This window comes from Lissotriton vulgaris, chromosome 1_1 (assembly GCF_964263255.1).
Source record: "Lissotriton vulgaris chromosome 1_1, aLisVul1.2, whole genome shotgun sequence".
NCBI classification, from domain to species: domain Eukaryota; kingdom Metazoa; phylum Chordata; class Amphibia; order Caudata; family Salamandridae; genus Lissotriton; species Lissotriton vulgaris.
Genome location: NC_141685.1, coordinates 2,093,793,626 through 2,093,812,872, shown reverse-complemented (window position 1 = coordinate 2,093,812,872; position 19,247 = coordinate 2,093,793,626). Strand labels below are relative to the sequence as shown.

The 19,247-nt window shown below is 43.0% G+C and overlaps 1 protein-coding gene across 2 annotated transcripts in view; it reads left to right on the top strand.

Moving 5' to 3' along the window:
• Positions 1-19,247, top strand: part of NTF3 (neurotrophin 3) — a 242,208-nt gene that overhangs the window by 203,604 nt on the left and 19,357 nt on the right. The window contains exon 2 of one of the 2 annotated variants that reach the window (XM_086921230.1): positions 8,719-8,878. The exons of the other annotated variant lie outside the window; for it this stretch is intronic. Within the exon in view, the coding sequence (XP_086777356.1) occupies positions 8,825-8,878 (54 nt within the window). The 5' untranslated portion in view covers positions 8,719-8,824. The remainder of the gene's footprint in view (positions 1-8,718; positions 8,879-19,247) is intronic. 2 annotated transcript variants of the gene reach the window in all.

Sequence of the window (19,247 nt, the reverse complement as noted above, 5' to 3'; positions counted from 1 at the left end):
TCATACTTTGATTTAAAACCTGTGGGTGACTTCACTGATTCGCCTAGGTAACACTCCAGTAATGCCTCTTCAATGCAAAGCAGCTCAAAGTGCTGAGAAAAGAGCACCGTTCTAGTGCAAAATACTTTTTGCACTGGAAAGCAAATTCAAAGGTGTTGCTTTGTGTCGCTTTATATCACTTTTCAGTGGTGGAAAGCCTTAGAAAGTCTGGGCCTACAGATTACCAGCTGAAGGAATGGCAAATGTTAAAGATGTTAAAGTAGTTTTAAAAACTGATGGCGATTGAATTACTTATTTTTCAAACTCAATTTCATACACGGGCAATTATATTTTTTCAGAAAATAGTTCTACTAACCTTGTTTTAGAAAATAAAAATATCATACTATTCACCGCGATTCCTCTGTTTCTGCCCTGTTCCTTGTTCCATTTTTCTCCATTTCTGCTCTTTTTCTCCTCTTTGTCATTATAAATACAAACATGAAACATAGGTTACACAAATTGTGAAGATTACTACCTTTGGATGTTGTCAATTTTTTGAAGTTCTGGTTCCTCCATTAGGGCTTATCTGAAAGCTAGAACCTCTCTGTGAAGTTCTATTAGAATTAATTTTGTGCTGCAGAAAAGTTCAGCCACCTTCATTGGACTGACATAACAGGTTTGTCCTGGTCCTCCTCAGGTTCTTGAAAACAAATCTCTACATACCAGGGTTTTCCAGATTTTAGGAGCAGCATGCTTTGACACAGCCATGGGACACCAGGACCTCAAGAACAGGACTTGGAAATCAAGACTCACTTAAACAAAAACCACCTGCAGGTCCAGTTGGAAGTGGTCAACTAGCTCTTCAGGAAAGGGGCTTCTGGCAGCTTGTTTTGTCCCTGTAGCTTAATAGGAGGTCAGCCAACTGATCTTGGAGTGCACTTCTTTGCCCTTAGTACAATTCAGAGCAAGTCCGGCTTCTCAGGTCTCCTCACAGGTCTCTTCAGAAGGTGCAGCCCTTCTTCTGTCTTCCACAGGTCCAGTAGTATTCTGAAGATCGTGCCCAGGGGTGCCACATTTATGCCAGGCACTTGTCTGTGGGTGGGGGGGACTCCTCGTCCTTCTCATCAACACAAATAAAGTTCTCAGTGTTAACCCTACTCAATTTACGCAGCATTTTCTGGGCGCCCTACTGTAAAGAATTCCACAGTGACCCGCGCTACCGAAATCCAACAGAGCAGAACCTTTTTTCCCCTGTGTAGGACTCCTGTTACTTCCCAAGAATGTGGCAAGGGAAATAAACCACCCCTTCTCTATATTCACCAGTTCTAGCGGCAACTCCTTTCCCACTGAGATAGGTGGCCCAGGTGACTAGAGGTTTAAAGAAGAAGGAAGGCCCAGGTGGTAGCTACATCTGACTGTGAAAGGGTAGGCAACTTTGAAGTTACTTAAGTTCCTGGGCACTGCACAGATGGTCATCCTGTCAGAGGAGGAAAACACCTTCCAACACCCAAGACCTTTGTCTCAGTTCTGGGAGCAAGTGCACACCTCATCATTCAGTTCCTGGGTGACAGTTAGCAGCTCATGCAAAGTAGGATTTAAGAGGCTTTAGACTGGTAAATAATGGCTTTTTGAAAGTATTTATTAAAAATCTGATTTTAACAATCTGTCAATATATTTTTTTTAAAGTCCAAGAAAAAATGTATTGCTGTTTCCTAGGTGAAGGTAATGTTATTAACTTTAATATTGCATTCCAATGCTTTCCTTTGGAACGGCTAACCATGTTACAGTGAAAATAGATTTTAGGACCTTGTCACTGTTAGGACATGTTTAACATGAACATTTTACATTTCCTAGATTTCAATGCCATGCACACTGTCTTACGGGGATTTAAGGCATAATTAGGCATGAGATTGATTTTTAAAATGTGGGTTTAGGCCAATCAAAAGGGGTTATTATAGCAAACTGAATTTTCAGTGTTAGAACTGCACAGGATGGCTACTGTGGTAGACCTACAGTCATGTTTTGCACTGTCACTCAAGTGGTGGCACAATGTGTGCTGCAGTATACTTGAGACATTTAACTTGAGGGCCCTGAGTACACCATGTACTATACATTAGAAACTTATAGGGAAACTAAATAAGCAAAGTAGGAGGATAGCCTATTTAAACAAGTTTTAGGGGTCAGAGTGCATGTATTGGTGCCTCGTTTACAGATCCCAGTTCAAAAATAATAGAGTGGTCATGCAAAAGATCAACTTTTCCTACAGCAAGATTTAGCCAAACGCCTCTGGGAAAGTTAAATATCTTCGACTGATAAATATACATCACAAAAGGAAAACAGGTTATGGAGAAGAATGACACAGCACATGAGCTGAGAACAGAGAGTAATGCACGGCTTGACTCCACACTCTACAGTGATTCTATTACTCTGTGACTTGGAAACTGCTATAGCTGCAGATTGAAAAATGTGTTCTTGCAAACAGATACGTTTTTTTTTCAATTGCAAATGTGTTTTTAATTGTGGTTTTATAGAGCTTATTAGTCGAAATATTCTTAAAGAGCTTGTCTATTGACAGGAGGTTTGTTCAGCTGGATTGTTATAACAAGCTGTGAACAATATGAAAGATATTTATTAATAATAGCCAATTATTTAGATGTTAACTAAATAGGTGTAGGGATTCATATTATTTCATTTCTGAGAGTCAAAATGTTCATCATTTTGGGCATGAAAACTAGTGGCCGCCCACCCTCAAAGTTGTAAAATATTGAATGATTGGATAATGTACATCCTTTTTTCTATCTTTAAGAGTGAGGGTGTTGTCAATGGATTAGCAAACCAAGCACATTGACATGCAGGTATTCATTCAATGGTGATGAAAAGTGAACTACTGAGAGGCAACAACTGTGGGAAAGTAGGACTGAAATGTTTGTAAGTTGTCCATGTAAGTAGTCCCTTAGCACTACTGACAACAGGGTAGGGCATGACTGGTAGCAAAGGGATGCTACTAGATGCATGTTTTTGAACTATAGGATGGTGGGTAAGCCAGAACAGCAAAGTGGTAAAAAATGAAGGCCATGCTTTTCACCTGAGTGTATTAAAGATATAGCTGCATATTCACAAGGAGCTATTGCCAAATTAACTGCAATTTTGAGCAGCCAAAGTCGTGAATAATTTACCCCACCATTTACAAGCTGGTGCAAACAGCAAACATCATCAGAATTCCCGCAATAACAGTCCCAAAACCTAACACCATGGCGGACACCACCAACTAATGCTAATGAGATGCAGAGTAGTTGTTCCCATGCAGAAACACATGAAAAAACAACATCACCACTTTCACAATGAAGTGACAGATCCGCGAACCGAAAACAGGTGATAAGCCGCAGTAGCCGTAGGTATTTAACACCTGCCTTAAGCAGGTGTAAAGACGGATGACTACCTGCAGTAGGCAATGGAGCCCCGCACACAGCAACACAAACAATACCATGGAGCTACTCATCATGCAGCTCAGAGCCCCAAGAGGGCCACAACACCCACTGCCAACCCCTCCGGACCGCCACCACCCCCAGGACCTGTACCCAGACCACCACAGAGGCAGCGCAGAGTAAGACAGCGGACCTACTGAAAAGACACCACTCTCACAGCCCGAGGAAGTCATTGCCCATTACAGGCTCAAAAGGACAACCATTCACTGCATCATGACCCACATCGCCCACAGGCTGATGGTCCCAACACAGCGGAGAACCCACATCCCTTCACAGACAAAGCTGCTGGCTGTGCTGCACCTGTTGGCCTCTGGTACCTTCCAACCAACAACTGCCAGAGTCGGAGGGGTCTGACAGCCAGCCCTGTCCAAGTTCATCACACCTGTCCTGGAAGCCATCCTCAGCTTCATACCCCAGTACCTTCACTTCCCCAACACTGCACAGGAACAGCTGGAGACAAAGCAAGGCTTCTACGCCATAGCTAGATTCCTGGCTGTGTTGGGGGCAATCGACTGCACGCATGTCCCACTTGTGCCCCCTGCAGATTCTGCACACCACTACCGCAACAGAAAGCACACGCATATTATCAATGTGCAGGCAATAGTGGGCCACCGGGGACTCTTCACCAATGTCGACGCCAACTACCCAGGCAGTGTGCATGCTTCCTTCATCTTCCAAAAGTCCATCATCAACCAGCGCTTCCAGGATGGCACATATGGAATGGGACTGCTCGTTGGTAAGTACCAAGTCAGTATAAGCCTGAAGGGAAATCCCTGGAAACAGACCTTATGAGTCCTTACACCACTCTTTCAATCTTTCATAACACACTCATATCACAACAGTTTCTATACTACGTATATTGTTAGACTAGAATGTAGCGCTTGCAATATTTTTATTTGTAAGAAAGGTTATTTTATCATTTTAAAATTTCGAAAAAAAATCCCGAAAGAACGTACATAAAAAATATATTGACATTAAAAAATATTTACATACATTTGAAGTATTGCATATCATTAAAAACATGTTTACATCACATATATTTTTATACCAACAAAAATGTTTCTCCAAAGAAAAGAGAAAATACTCCACACTCTTAATAATAACCACTTTTCTCTCCCCTGTTCTCTGAGCAGTACTATTGCTCTATTTCATTTGTCTTTAGATCCAATAGCCCTCAATATCTCGTGCAGGACACACAGTACAGGAGTTTCCTTGTATCTATGGTTTCCCAGGCTTTATTTGGATTCTTTATATGACAAAGGCGTCAATGCATTTCGGTGGTTTGAGCCAATAGATGTGGTGCCACCTTCTTCAAGACACTGTTTCATACGGGGATACTTCTTAAAATGGGCTCAAATATTTCTGTATGTACAAGAAATACATTTAACAGATTACATTAAGCTATGGTACAGTTTCATTTATATCACTTTGGACAGGAACTGATTTAATCTATTGTTATGATCAAACGATCCTTAGGCTGTATAATGCTTCTACAGTAGTAATCATGGTTATACACCCAACATTTAAAGGCTAATAGATTGCTCTTTTTTAGATAAAGTACATATAAAGTTCCATCTTCAAGGCTTTCCTTTATACTGTACATTCAGACATTCCATTTCTACTGTACATTTTATTATAATTATACAGATCAACAAGAGAGAGAGGACTAGGTAAGCTAGCCCGTATCCCCAGTATTATATATATCAATCAATGTGGGCTAGCTAGTTTAAGGGGAATATTTAGGTGACTCAGGTACGTCAGCAGTATAGTTGATATCCTAAAAAACACCCCTTCACTGCACACTCAGCAATATACCTGCTCCGCAGTCACCTGGCGTTGAAGCACACCCGGGGCACATTCGGTGCCACTGTGGTGGGCCCGATGATGAAGCATGCCACCGACTAGGTCGGTGGGTGAGGGCTTTCTAAGGAAAACAGTGTTTTTTCCTCAACTATACTGCTGACGTACCTGAGTCACCTAAATATTCCCCTTAAACTAGCTAGCCCACATTGATTGATACATTTTATTATAATACCACTTGGACACCTCATGCTCTCGCACATAATTTATTTCAGGGCCGTTCTTTAGGTATGAGCTAAAGCATTACGCAGTTAATTTCAGTCTGAGAATTTATCTAGTTTTGTTTGCAATCCACATTCATGCACAATACACCTTCCTTTCATTTTGTTATTTGCACTGACCTTGCCAAAATGTGAAGATGCTTTATGTTGCATGTAACGTGTACTTCCATGTGCAATTTGAAAAAAATTATGATTTTCCGGACTTGAGTACTTCTATATCTATTATGGAAGAGAGATCATTATAAGTACTTATTTATTTTTCATCTTCTCTTCTAATTTTATATCTTTCTGTTCTATTTCCTCATTACCTTATTGCAGGATTTTAGTGTAGGTAAAGAATTCTTTCCTCTTCTATTAGCCACACTGGTTAGTCGTGTTCTCTTATAGGTTCTTTATTTCTGCCCCATGTACCTATTAAATAAATGTATGTTGTATGGGCAGATTACATTAGCCATTCTAGCGATACCTTATTTGGCAAAACGTTCTAGGTGTTTTGTATTGTGGCTTACCTCCTTTAATGATTGATGGAGTTTCATGGACTTTTTAGTTGAGCATAGAATCGCTCTGATGGTTGACAGGCTTTTTCTTAGCGTCTAGTTTGCCCCGATATCGATGGTTCAAGTGCAAATTCTGTGGGTAGTATTTAAAACCAAAGAGTTAACGTATAATGTGTGAACATTCCTTCATTATCCCATTTTACTAATTTTCCCGATATTGTTGTTATATCAAGCCATCTCCCTGAGGGTCTGTATTTGATATAATGTGACATCTCCCTAGTTATTTAGGGCACAACCCAGGGTTTTTAGGATATTAATGACCCTTGCTCGTGATCCAGACTGGGCTACCTTTAAAGCTCAAACGGTAAGTACCAAGTCAACACACCACACATCCCAAAGCCTCCAAACACAATGCACAACTGTTGGGATGCACACGTGACCAAACCACAATCAACATGTCAAACTACACGGCCACCTACCAGACATGACCACACCACTCCATGGTCATCCTGGCCTTCCCCTGCACCCAAAACAGACATTTCATGGCACCACAGCCACACAATAGTTGAGCATGTGCAGTTGCAATATGGAGCCATAACACATTTGAGGCACTGCTCTGCCCACATGACCCGACCCCAGTTTCCCGCAGGTCAGAGCCCATGGCGGTGGGCCGTTTTGCCCGCTGTGCATCTAGGGCCACTAGCCCTGTGCGAATAGTGTCAGCCCCCCTTGTAGTTCTGACATTTGCATTCCTGGGAGCCTGATGACTGTTGGTGTAGTTGCTAGCATCATCTACTCCCTGTGGTCTGGCTTACACTCACCCCACACAAGCCAGCACAGGCGTCACTGAGTTGGTGGACCTGCCATCACTTTCGGCCGAACCAAGTATTGACTCTTTTTTCCCTGCACTATCACAGGTGATCAAGGATATGCACTCTGCCATTGGATGATGACACCCCCCGGGATCGGAACACACCCGTCCAGAGGCAGTACAATGCGGCCCATATATGCACCAGGGGCATCGTGGAATGCACATTTGCAGTGTTGAAGTCACGTTTCAGGTGCCTGGGAAGCACCTTTACAGCCCGGACTTCGTGTGCAAGCTAATTGTTGCATGTTGTGTGTTGCACAACATCTGTGTTTGTACCAGGGCTGCATGGATCCCAGTCCCACAGGTACCGGATGATGATGGTGGTGATTGGGCCAGTGGAACACATTCCACCGCAGCAGCAGCTGGAATGGCCCGTAGGAATACCATCATTGACACTTACTTCTCAGGAGCACGTCACAATGTGGCCGTCTATGGCAATCAAGCGACAGTAGTAAATGTCCATATGCACTGCATGTGTGAATAAAACATATTTGCAGGTTTCTGCATGTACTTGTACATTTTGATGATACTTTTCCCAGCGATTTCAGAGGCGATTTGCCATGTCATGCACATTTGTGGAATCAGTTGTGCCCTGTGTTCAAATATGGTGGGGGTGCTGTTTGTGCCGAGATTTTGTCAATGTGGAGGTGCACTCCTGCCTATGTGCGTATGAGGCATGGTGGGTGTGTCGCTCGAGCACCTCTGATTTGTCTGCCACTGATCTCTTTCATGCGGTGTGCCTCTCGGTTCGGTTCTTCCACGGTGCTAGGTAGTTGTGGTGTTCATGTATTCCTCTGCAGTTGGCCAGGGTGCATCCCTGGTACTCCGCTGTTGTTGGATTTTGTTCTGTGGATTTTTCAGTATGCTGTTCTTGTGCTTTTTTCTGCATTGCGTGTGTATATTGCTGCCCGTGTGCTGGTTGTCACTGTTTTCTTATTGTGCTTTTGCCCATCGGAAGGTTTTTTTGCGTTGGGGGTTTGTGTTTTTATCTCCGTCGAGGTGGTTGTGTCGCGGGCATTGGCTGTGGTGTCGGCAGACTATCGCATGCTCCCGCCATTTGGTGAATTCCACATTGTTACAGAGTTGTTTTCCTGCAATGGGCTGCGATGTTGAAAGTTGTATTACGCTACTCTTGCGGTAGTTATCACACGTTCTTGTGAATATACCCCTCAGTTGCTGTTTCACCTGTGTCTACTGTGTAGGCCCAAAAGTAGCAATTTAGTGGGATAAATATAGTTTCACATAGTTTAGCAAGTTTATTTAAGAGGACTAATCTTAGCAGCATCCTACAAAGTTGGAGGTGAATGCATTCCAGAATTTCTGTATTTTCGCATATGAGACACATTTACATACAAAGAATGTAAATGGAATTATTTTGTACAGTCAATGTTTAACCTGAAGATAAAGCATGGATCCAGCCCTCCTGGAGCTACATATTATTGATGGTGGATGGAGATGTTATGGTAACCAGGGAGTTAAAGATGCAATAGTATTTTAAGGATGTAAAGTCTTACCTCCTAGTAATTAAGGAGGGTAGATTGTACAAGAGCATTATGATTAATTCTGACCAGAAGCACTAATATAAATAATAGTATAATATATTATAACAATATTACATTATCATATTATATTATCCTAAATAATCTGTTTTGAAGCAGTGTCAAAATCCCCATGCATTTTCGTTCCCTGCTCGACATTTTATTAAATAGAAAGTTTAAGAAAAAAAACAAATGAAATAATGTCTGTGTTTTATTCTGCATTCACGTTGCTGCCATATTTACAGATCGTTTTTCCATCCTTTTTAGGATAAAAAGCTCTTTAAAAGAGCGCTCCAAATGTTGGTAATACTCAGCTACAGTTGGTCCTTGCTTTATCCACCAAAGGCACCAGACATACCATCGGTGCAGCCTGATGGCCTCAGGTTCCGCACTCGAAAAGCCAAAGTCCATCTTTCATCTGTCGAAGGTATTTGAAACGTTCGTCAAGGCTGTATATTTTCTACCCAGCTGTTCTTTTTGTCCAAACCCTCTTTACTCTCACTTTAACAGCCTGTAATATGGTGTTCTTCAGGCGCCAATTTAAGATACAAAGAAGGTCCATTAAAAAATATGCAAAACTGAAAATGGCATATACAAATCAACACCTCACTCAGCTATACATGCACAGAGAAATGTACAGCATTCTTTTCGTGTGCTATAGCATGCACGTTCTTGCACTACAGCTGTGGAATTTCCAAAGGTGGAGGCTACAGACTTTACAAAGGATGGAAATTCCATAGTCCTAGTCAACAATTGTCCAGTTTTTCCAAATCGTGTTACAATGAATGTGTCTGCGCTTGATCCCAAAGCCAATCTATGAGGTCATACCAACATGCACACACGTTTTACGAGCCCCAACTGCATGTGAGCCTTATTTTCCAGGGTCAGAGTGGGACAAAAATTAGGCTCAGGACCTAACTTAAAAGTGGTCCCCATTAGCCTACCACATAGGTGAATAAATGTCCCACATTTCCAAATCAGGCTAGTTTTGAACTTGTAAGGAGACGTAATATAGGTGTTCTTAGAAATGGGTGTTTGTAGGTGGCAGAGGTAGGTACCTGTGTCCAAGTGGGGACCCTTGCTTCTAGTCAGGGTAAGGGGGATACACACTTTAGATAACCCCTGCTCATCTGCTGGGTAGCTTGGCACCAGCAGACAGGCTTATCCCAAAGGCAATGTGTAAAGTATTTGTACTCAAAACAAACAGTACTACAGTGATAACACCACAAATGCACATCACACCAGTTTAGAAAAAATAAAGTATCTTTATCTAAGCTCAACTAGACCAATACGACAAAAAGCCAACATACATGTAATAGAATATGACTTTTCAAAGTTTTCAGGCAACTGGGTCCATAGAGTGGGAAGGGTATGCCCAGACGTGGGTCCTGTGCTCTCTCTCTCCATGCCACTGGAGTCAAGCTATCCTGGCTGATTAGTGCTGGATACCCGAAACCAGTCCTCGGATGCTTGTTTCCAGTCCAGGGAGGACCTGGCCTGGCAGTTCGGGTTGGACTATTCCCATTAGGCAAAGGGTCAAGACTGATTTTCATATGGCTGGGTCCAAACTGGAATGGCATGGTGAGAAAAAAAACAATGCAATCACACCCATATCTCTGTACTGGGGTGAATCCATGACATTGGTCTTCAGTCTGTCCATCAATTGTTATTTTTGCATTTGTCACCCCAAGTGGGGCGGGTATGCCCAGACGTGGGTCCTGTGCTCTCCATGCCACTGGAGTCACGCTATCCTGGTTGATGAGGGCTAAAAGCCCGAAACCGGTCATAGGATGCTTGTTTCCAGTCCAGGGAGGACCTGGCCGGCAGTTCGGGCTGGACTGTTTCCATTGGACGCAGGGTCAAGACTGATTTGCAAATGGCTGGGTCCAAACTGGAATGGCATGGTGAGAAAAAAAAACGATAGATTCAGGCTCAGATCTCTGCACTGGGGTGAATGTATGCCATTGGTCTGCATTCTGTCCATAAATTGTTCTTTTTGCATTTGTCACCCCTAGTTGGACGGGATTGCTCAGATGTGGGTCCCATGCTCTCCATGCCACTGGAGTCAAGCTATCCTGGCTGATGAGGGATAAAATCCAGAAACTGTCCCTAGGATGCTTGTTTTCAGGCTAGAGAGGACCTGGCCTGGCAGTTCGGGCTGGACTGTTCCCATTGGGTGCAGGGTCAAGACTGATTTGCACATGGCTGGCTCCAAACTGGAATGGCATGGTGAGCAAAAAAACTATGGATTCAGGCCCATATCTCTGTACTTTGTGAGTGTATGACATTGGTCTGCATTCTGTCCTTCAATTATTCTTTTTGCTGAGTCCAGCAGCACCAGCAGATTTGCAGGAAGTATTTTGTGTCCCTGAGACTTCTTAACAGGAGGCATGCACACACAAGCCCTTGGAGAAACTCCACAAGCAGGATACACAGTGAAGTCCAGTCCTCTGTCCTTTCCTTGGCAGAAGTAGCAACTGGAGGCCAACCCCACACAGCACACAGCAACGTGGCAGTACTCCTTCCCACTGTTCTTCAACTCCTCTCCTTTGCAAAACCTTCCTCTTGTTTCCAGAAGTAATCTAAAGTTCTGCGGTGTTAGTTCTAATATTTGTACCACAAAATGTCTTTGTTTTCTTTGGGCAAGGGTCTCTGAGCCCAGTCCAAAGCAGTTCTGCCCTCACTGGTGCACTATGACCACAGGGGATGGAGACAGCATTGTGCAAAGTAGACAGGTCCTATTCAGGTGCAAGGAAATCTCCTCCCACTACTGTAAATGTAGCCAAACCCCATTCAGCTCAGCTCTGAGTCATCCAGGAAGGGTCAGGCCCATCTCAACACCCTAGTGGGTGTTTACAGTGAATGCACATCCCCAGGCCCAGTCATTCCAAAACCAAGCAGTCGATACACAAACAGCCAGAGGCACACAGAATGGTTAAACAATTCAAACACATAATTTAAAAACCATCTTTACTAAAACGTGTTATTAAATTCTAAGTTCAGAGAGCCTAAACTTTATCCTCTATCTTTTCCCAATGGGAAGTTATACTTGTAAGATGTTACAAAGCATTTCCCAACCTGCCTTATGGGGCAAGATAGCCTTTCAATAGTGAAAAACAAAATTGGCAGTATAAAACTATCAGGACATGTCACACACACCAGTACATGTCCTACCTTTCACATACACTGCAACCTGCCCGGGGTAGGGGTACCTTAGGCCTACCATAGGGGTGCCTTACATGTAAGAAAAGGGAAGATTAGGTCCTGGCATGGATGTGGAATACCAAACTAGTGCAGCATGGAATACAAATAAAAATGCTTATGGTGGAGTCATCAGTGCTCTTGCCAACTGAAATATTGCAGACAATGGCAAACTTACATCGCCTATAGATACAAGGGTCAAGGTCAGACAGTCTTCATTCTTCAAACATTAGGTAGCCCAAATGTTCAAAATATATCTCACTAGTAATATTGCATACTTTTTAGCAACTCACATGAAATTAGATTTTAATGAGCATGTTAAACCTCTCAAGAATGGAGTATGCAAATTCTTGCTAAATGAAGATCCTAGCAATTGTATCAAGGTGGCTTCAACATGCCCAAAACAGAGGAGTAGGACTATTTGTCAAACAAAAGAGTAATCAGCATATTCATATGTACCTCTGCAGACTTCAGTGGTGTCAGGTGACAAACCAATTACCTTTCCAATCGTTAGAAATAGGGTCTCTAGTTGGCAGTGGTTTGCACACTGTTTAAGTTGGGACCCTCACACTAGATAGGGTAAGTTACACACTTAAAATAACACCTGCTCACCACCTTAGTTCTTTGGTACCGAGCTGTCAGGCTTATCCCAGAGGCAATTTGAATATGTACACACAGAGTAACACAGTGAAAACACTACAAAAGGATTCCACACCAGTTTAGAAAAATAGCCAATATTTATCTGAATCAAACCAGATCAAAACGATACAAATCCAACACACACCAGTTAAGATTTGAATTTTCAAATGTTAATAAAGTTGCAGTTCTTAAAAAAACAATGGATGTGATTTATCAGGACAATGTACCTTAGATGCATAAAAAATCAAAGACAATGGAATGCGCAGGGCAGGTGAAGTGTCTAAAAAGCAGGGGATGTGTCACTTTCTTGCTGCTAGGCAGAAGAGGAGATGCTTCGTTTGCTGATACGATTCCTCAGTTCCTTACTGCGGTGCGGTGTCAATAAAGAAATCTGTGCCCAGGGACGATGAACCAAAAGTCAATTCTTCCTGCGCCATTACCACAGCTTTGAAGCAAGCACTGTGTTGGAGTGGGGATTTATGCTTCATGAACTTTGGTGATGTGGTCCTCGAGACTCGTGCAGCAGCACTTCTTCGAAGGCGCTATTAGAAAAAGCTAGGGCCAGTGTTGTAAGCCACAGTAGTTGCATCATTCGGGGACCATGCTCTGGTGCAGGCAGCGGCGACAAGCTGAGGTTTTTGGGTGATGCTGCGCTGATTTTGAATGACTCTTGGAGTCAATGTGTAGATTTTCTTCTTTGTATCACTGGAACTTGCTTCCAAGGGCCCAGGAACCTGATTTGGCACCACTTGGCAGAGTATGACTCACAGCAGCAGAGTACAGGTGATTGCAGGTAAAGTTTTCAATGGCCCTAGGATTTCTTAACAGTATGCAAGCTCAACTCATGCCCTTGGAGAACCTTGAAAGTCCAGTCCTTTAACTCCTAGGACAGAAGTAGCAAGCAGCAGGCCAACACGGCAATGCAAACAACAAAGTGGCAGTCCCTTCTGACAGCAATTCAGTTCTTCTTCCTGGCAGAATGTCCTCAACCCAGAAATGTTCTGAGTATATGGTGTCACAGGCCCAGTACTTATACCCATTTCAGCCTTTGGAAGTAGACACATTTCAAATAAAAGTCTTTATAGTGCACAAGACCATGCCTTTCCCTGCCCCCATTATGGAGCTGGAGAAGTTTTTGTGTGAGGGTAGGCACAGACCTATACAGGTGTCAGTGTCAACTCCTGCCACCATTCTTGCTTAGGAAGGCCCATCAGGATATGCAAGGCATGCCTCGGCTCCCTTTGTGTGACTGTCTAAAGTGAATGCACAAACATCTCAACTGTCATCCAGACCCAAACGTGTATTTTGAGGCAGACAGAGGCACAGAGTGGTTAAAGCACGAAAATGCCAACTTTCTAGAAGTGGCTTTTTCAGACCTATAATTTAAAAAACAACTTCACTAAAAGATGTGTTTTTAAGTTGTGAGTTCCGAGACACCAAACTCCAATTTTCGATCAGCTCCCAATTGGAAGATACATTTGTAAAATGTTACAAAGCAGCTACAATGCTAACCTATGGGAAAGATAGGCCTTGCTGTAGTGATAAAACAATTTAGCAGGTTTTTACTACCAGGAAATGTAAAACACAACAATACATGTCCTACACTTTGAATACACTGTATCCTGCCCATGGAGCTCCCTTGGGCCTACTTTAACGGTGCCATACATGTAATAAAAGGGAAGGTTTGAACCTGGCAGGTGGGTGCACTTGTCTGGTCCAAATGGCAATTTAAAACTGCACGAACACACACTGCAATGGCAGGCCTGATACCTGTTTTGAATGGCTACTCGTGAGTGGCACAAATGTACAGATCCTGGGTACACACAGTGCCGTGTACTAGGGACTTGCTAGTAAATCAAGTATGCAAATCATGGACAAACCAATTACCATTACCTTTTAGACAAAGAGCGCTTGCAGTGCCCAGAGTCCTAACACCAGCAAAAATGAAATGCAGCACATAGTCAAACACAGGAGGTCAGAGGCAAAATGGTTGGGGAAGCCATGCCACAATATGCCAGGTCTAACACCACCATTTTACATGATTTGCAAGGCTTTATGGACAAATGGCCCTTAAAAATCGATACTGCACTTAATGAAAAATAAAATAGATGCTAAAAAGGGAATTCTAAATACTATAGCGAAATCAGTTATCTTAAACCAGGGGACAGGTATATATCATTCTTTCACACAGCGCAAAACAGTGAGCCACTTTGCTGCATGAACCGAAAAGGGCGGGAATGCATTGCATTTACCATTATACGGAACACTCCTGTCGCTTACCAGCGCTGGTGCCCTTTTGGCTGCCTAGCGCCAATGCAGGCAATCTTGCATCATGTTGCAAGGGTGCCTGTATTGTAGGCATTTTCCTCATTGTATACAGACTGCAGTACATATAGAAAGAGGAAAAAAAGAGGAGCAGTAAATATATTTCTCCTCATTACGCCCACCTGGGGGGAGTAGGTTATTAGCGTATTCCTAGGTCTACCAGTAATGGGTTTGCACCAACATCAATGGGTGGATGCGTGGTAACACCCATGCTCCACCCATGGAGTGCCTCCCTGCCGCAGAGTAATGCAAGGCCACAACTTGCACTCATTCCATTGCTCTAGATTTATAAAGAAGTGCAGGGCCACTCAAGGTGGCCTTGCATGGCTTGATAAATCTCACTTAAGTTTTGCTTCGCAGTGGGTCTCAGATCTTTACCTCAAGCATTCAGAAACATTGAAATGGCTTAATCTAGACTTCAAATCAATGAGTTGTTATCACAGCCAAATATGTAAAAGGAGTTTTACGTGGAATCTACAGTCTCTTTTCAATTACTACCCAGACTCCCTCATTCCTCCATCCATGCCGATGTTATTCCCAAGGGAACACTCCATGCAAATTTGTCTTTATCCAGGGTTTTGGAGCATGGACTTTTAAATCACATGGACTACATAAGACATCTTGGAAATATGACACCAGGAGCCAGCTGTTAGGCTCCACTGTCAAGGTGAGTGTGTCCACTGTTTCCAAAAATGATAATGGCATATGATGAAACAAGAAATGGTGGGAAGAGAGTTCTAGAATTTTGGAACAATGGCTAAGAATGAATGGTTACCAATGTAGAAGCGTCTACATTTTGGTAGTGCCAGGAGGAATTTGGAGACAATTAGACCTGTCGGCTGCTTTGGATATGGTCTCACATGTCATTCTTTCAGACCGTCTCGTATCATGTGGCATATCTGGCACTGTACTAGAATGCATTAACAACTTCCTGCAAGATCGCCATCAAGTGATCACATTAGGTCAATATAACTCTCAGGAGAAGGCAATTCTGTTGGGGTCCCCCAGGGCTCGAGTCTTAGCCCGACCCTTTTTAATGCCTCTATGCCCACGATTATTAAATTAATGTCGTCCTTCAATTAAAGACCATCTCACATGCGAACGATATGCAGCTAATCCTGGTCTTAGATAACAATACTACCCAGACGGAAGAAAACCTCTGCAACTGTCTCACAGCAACTTTCAGTTGGATGAACAATAACCACCTGAGGTGTAACTTGGAAAAATCTGACATTTTACCATTAGGTCAATAACATATTTTTTCGACCAAACTCTGGTGGCTAGAAAATACTACTCCTCCTCCAAACACAGTAAACGTGGTCAGAAACCCTGGAATAAAATTTGACACTACCCTATCGTTTAAACAGCAATCCCTGACAGTTGCCGGGTCCTGTTTTCACATCATAAAAAGCCTCAAGAAATTCTTTGATCTAATTCCCATCTCAGCAAGGCAAACTGTTGCCCGTTGCCCTAATCACCTCTATGCTAGATTATTGCAATAGACTATATGCATAAACAAATGGAGCAGTACTGCTTAAGCTCCAGATGGTCCAGCATGCGGCTGCAAGGCTGGTACTGAAATGGCCCAGGCGATAGTCCACAATAGTGGCACTAGACATCCTACACTGGTTACCAATTCACAAACGCATTCTGTTTAAGGTCCTCATTATCACTTTCAGGGCCTTCCATTCTCGGAGCCCCCAATACCTCCGAACTGGTTTCAAGCGATATGTTCCCTCCCGAAACCTGAGATCAGCAAATTCCAATCTGCTGAAAATACCAGCCTTCAGATTGGTGTCAAAGGGAGGAAAATCGCTCAAGGTCTTAGGCTCAAAGGCCTGGAACAAACTTTCCCCAAAACTCCACCAAATTACATCAGAGTCCCTGTTTAGGAAGGCACTAAAAACATGGATCTTCAGTGCTCCGGACCCTCTATGAAAAACGCTGATCTGATTTCCCATCCCTACCGTCTTGCAGTAAATCACCTCTTCTTTCCATCAGGGTTTCCGTTTTCAGCGCCAAGATGCTCCTCTGAGTGATAGCTGCGCTACATAAATATGCCATTACATTACACTATATTACAAGAAGGAATTGCAAGCATGGTGGATGCAGTAGTGTGTCAGAGAGAGAACTATAAAGTCAAAGTGGTTCTATGCAGGTAGCCACTGGAAGAATCAATAATCCTGTGACACTAAGTCAAACAAGCTGATCATAGACCTGTCTCACAGTCCTGTTTTGAATTCTCTGCAGTTTGATTGTCAGGGGCTCACGATTAACACATCGAAAAGAGACACATTAAGCATGCAGCTGAGCAATGTTCACATGGCACGTTAGATACCTGGTTTGCACAAATCATGTAATTTGCTTTTGTGTAATTACATGACATTTTGCAGATTACGCAAAATTATGCACAATTATGCGACATGCAAACTTGTCTTTTAGCTCTATATTTTAGTGTAAAATGTGTCCTTATGTCAAAAATTGATGTGAAGATAGATTTTGCAGTAAAAATAAATAGTGCAAAAAACACAAGTGGTGAGAGCAACAGGCACTTGCTTTCTGACTTTCCGCATTCCTGTTGCATGGTTGAGGTTATATTTTGCTCCCAACGGTGGGAAATTATACGAAGTAGCATAATGGCATATTTTTGGGAATGTTGTGTAACATGTGCAACACAGAATTCCCTAAATTACACAACAGCTAGTGGGTGGGGTCGACTCGACTCCTCCCTGGGCAATGTGGTAAATGTTCCCAGGGGCAAACCTAGCCGTTTTTTCAGCAGTTCCAGTTTACCCTACTGCAAACAATTACACAGTGCACCTAGCTGCTAAATTCCAAAATGGGAAACTATTTCTCCCTTGTATACAGCCTGTTTTCTCACCCGAGGTGTGTCCAGGGAAATGAGCAGTCTCCCCTCCCACTGGATATGAGCCAGCCTGGTCAGGGAGGCAGAGGTTTGTTTTCTTCACATCTCACCTTACATTTGTTTGTGAACGAGCTGACCCCTTTACAAGTTAATGAAGTTCTTGGGTCCACGCTAACTGGTCTTCCTGCAACGGGAGGAAAAACGTCTGGCACAATAATTGCTGTAGTTCACTGTGATATTTAACTGTCCATTCCATGTGTGCATTTCTGCATATACTATGGCCTTTATAGGAAAGTTAAATATGCCTGTAAAAAATTGGATTATTAGTTGAGAGGGGTGGTGGCCCCACTCAAATAATAAACATAATCCTTGTCAAGGGTAGCCTAAAAATATTACTAAATAATCCTTTGCTTAACCCTCCTTTAGCTTGGCACAAAAGCAGTCTGTCCTACTTTAGCTGCAATGTGTAAAGTATTTATGCAGCACTCAAACAGTTATAAACCCCTTCTCCTGAACTGGGCCACAGTGTAGCTCTCCAGGTTGGGCAGCTCATACTCCATTTTTGCAGGTGAGATCACAGATCCAACAGGCAAGTTGAGAGAGAACAAATTTTGAAAAATCAAAAATTGCTCCTGAGTATGGGATGGTAGTGCACACCAAATTACTCTATGGCACTGCACAAACACAAGTCCTCTCCTCACCACTTATCACCAATGTTGGAAATGGGGTTTCTGATTTGCAGAGGTACGCACCCTATTCAAGCAGGAACCACAATTCTAGTCAGAGAATTTGATCTCCCCCTGGTAACTTGGCAGAGAGCATTCAAGCTTAACTTAAGAGGCAATGTGTAGTAATTGTGCTACCCTTGAAACTGTGTAATAGTGAAAACACCTCACAAAAATATACCACTGGTTAGAAGAATTGAGCTTACTTTAATTAACAAAACACGACCAAAATGACAAAAAATCCAATAAGTAGGACCTTAGTTATGAATTTATAAAGAATAAACTCAAATATAGTGCTTAAAAGGATAAAGTGCTAACCGGGGTTATCATATCTGGTCGCACTAGACCGGGTCAAATCCAAAATTCAGGCAGACCAAGATGAAACACGAGTTGGACACAGGCACCATCTTATACCCACTGCAAATTACCTTAGTTACATTGTCGTCGAAGATGAGATGTGGAGTCAGAGGAGGCAATGTGCCATCATTGATCCGTAGAGTGAAGGTGATGCGTCTGCTCTGATCCATAAAGTGAAGGTGATGCATGAGCTCCGAGCCATACAAAGCTGAAGATACATCGAAATTGTGTCATTAAACCGCACAGTTGGTGATGAATTGGAATTTATCCTTGCAATGGCCATGATGCATCAGCAGCGGTGGAGATGCTCTAGTTCCAAACTGCTGCAATGACGGCAATGCATGGATTCTGCCTGAGCAGCAATTTTTTGCACCCTTCTAAGGGCCCAGAATTGTATTGACAGCCCTTCGCAGGGCGGAATCACAGATAGCAGAGTCCCAGTGCTTAGGCAGGTGAGTTGGTAGTCGTTATATCCTAGTCAGCGAGCCCCTGAACCCAGAACCATAGTGACTCCAAGTGATGTGGGGCCAGTACTTCCCACTCAGGCAAGGAGGGCAGCAGACAGCATGGCAGCAGAGCAAGAAAGCTGTTCTTCCAGAGCAGCTGTCCAGCAGAGTGCAGTCCTTCTTCCTGGCAGATTAACCACAGGTCCGGACGTATACTGAAGTGGTAGGGTAAGAAGT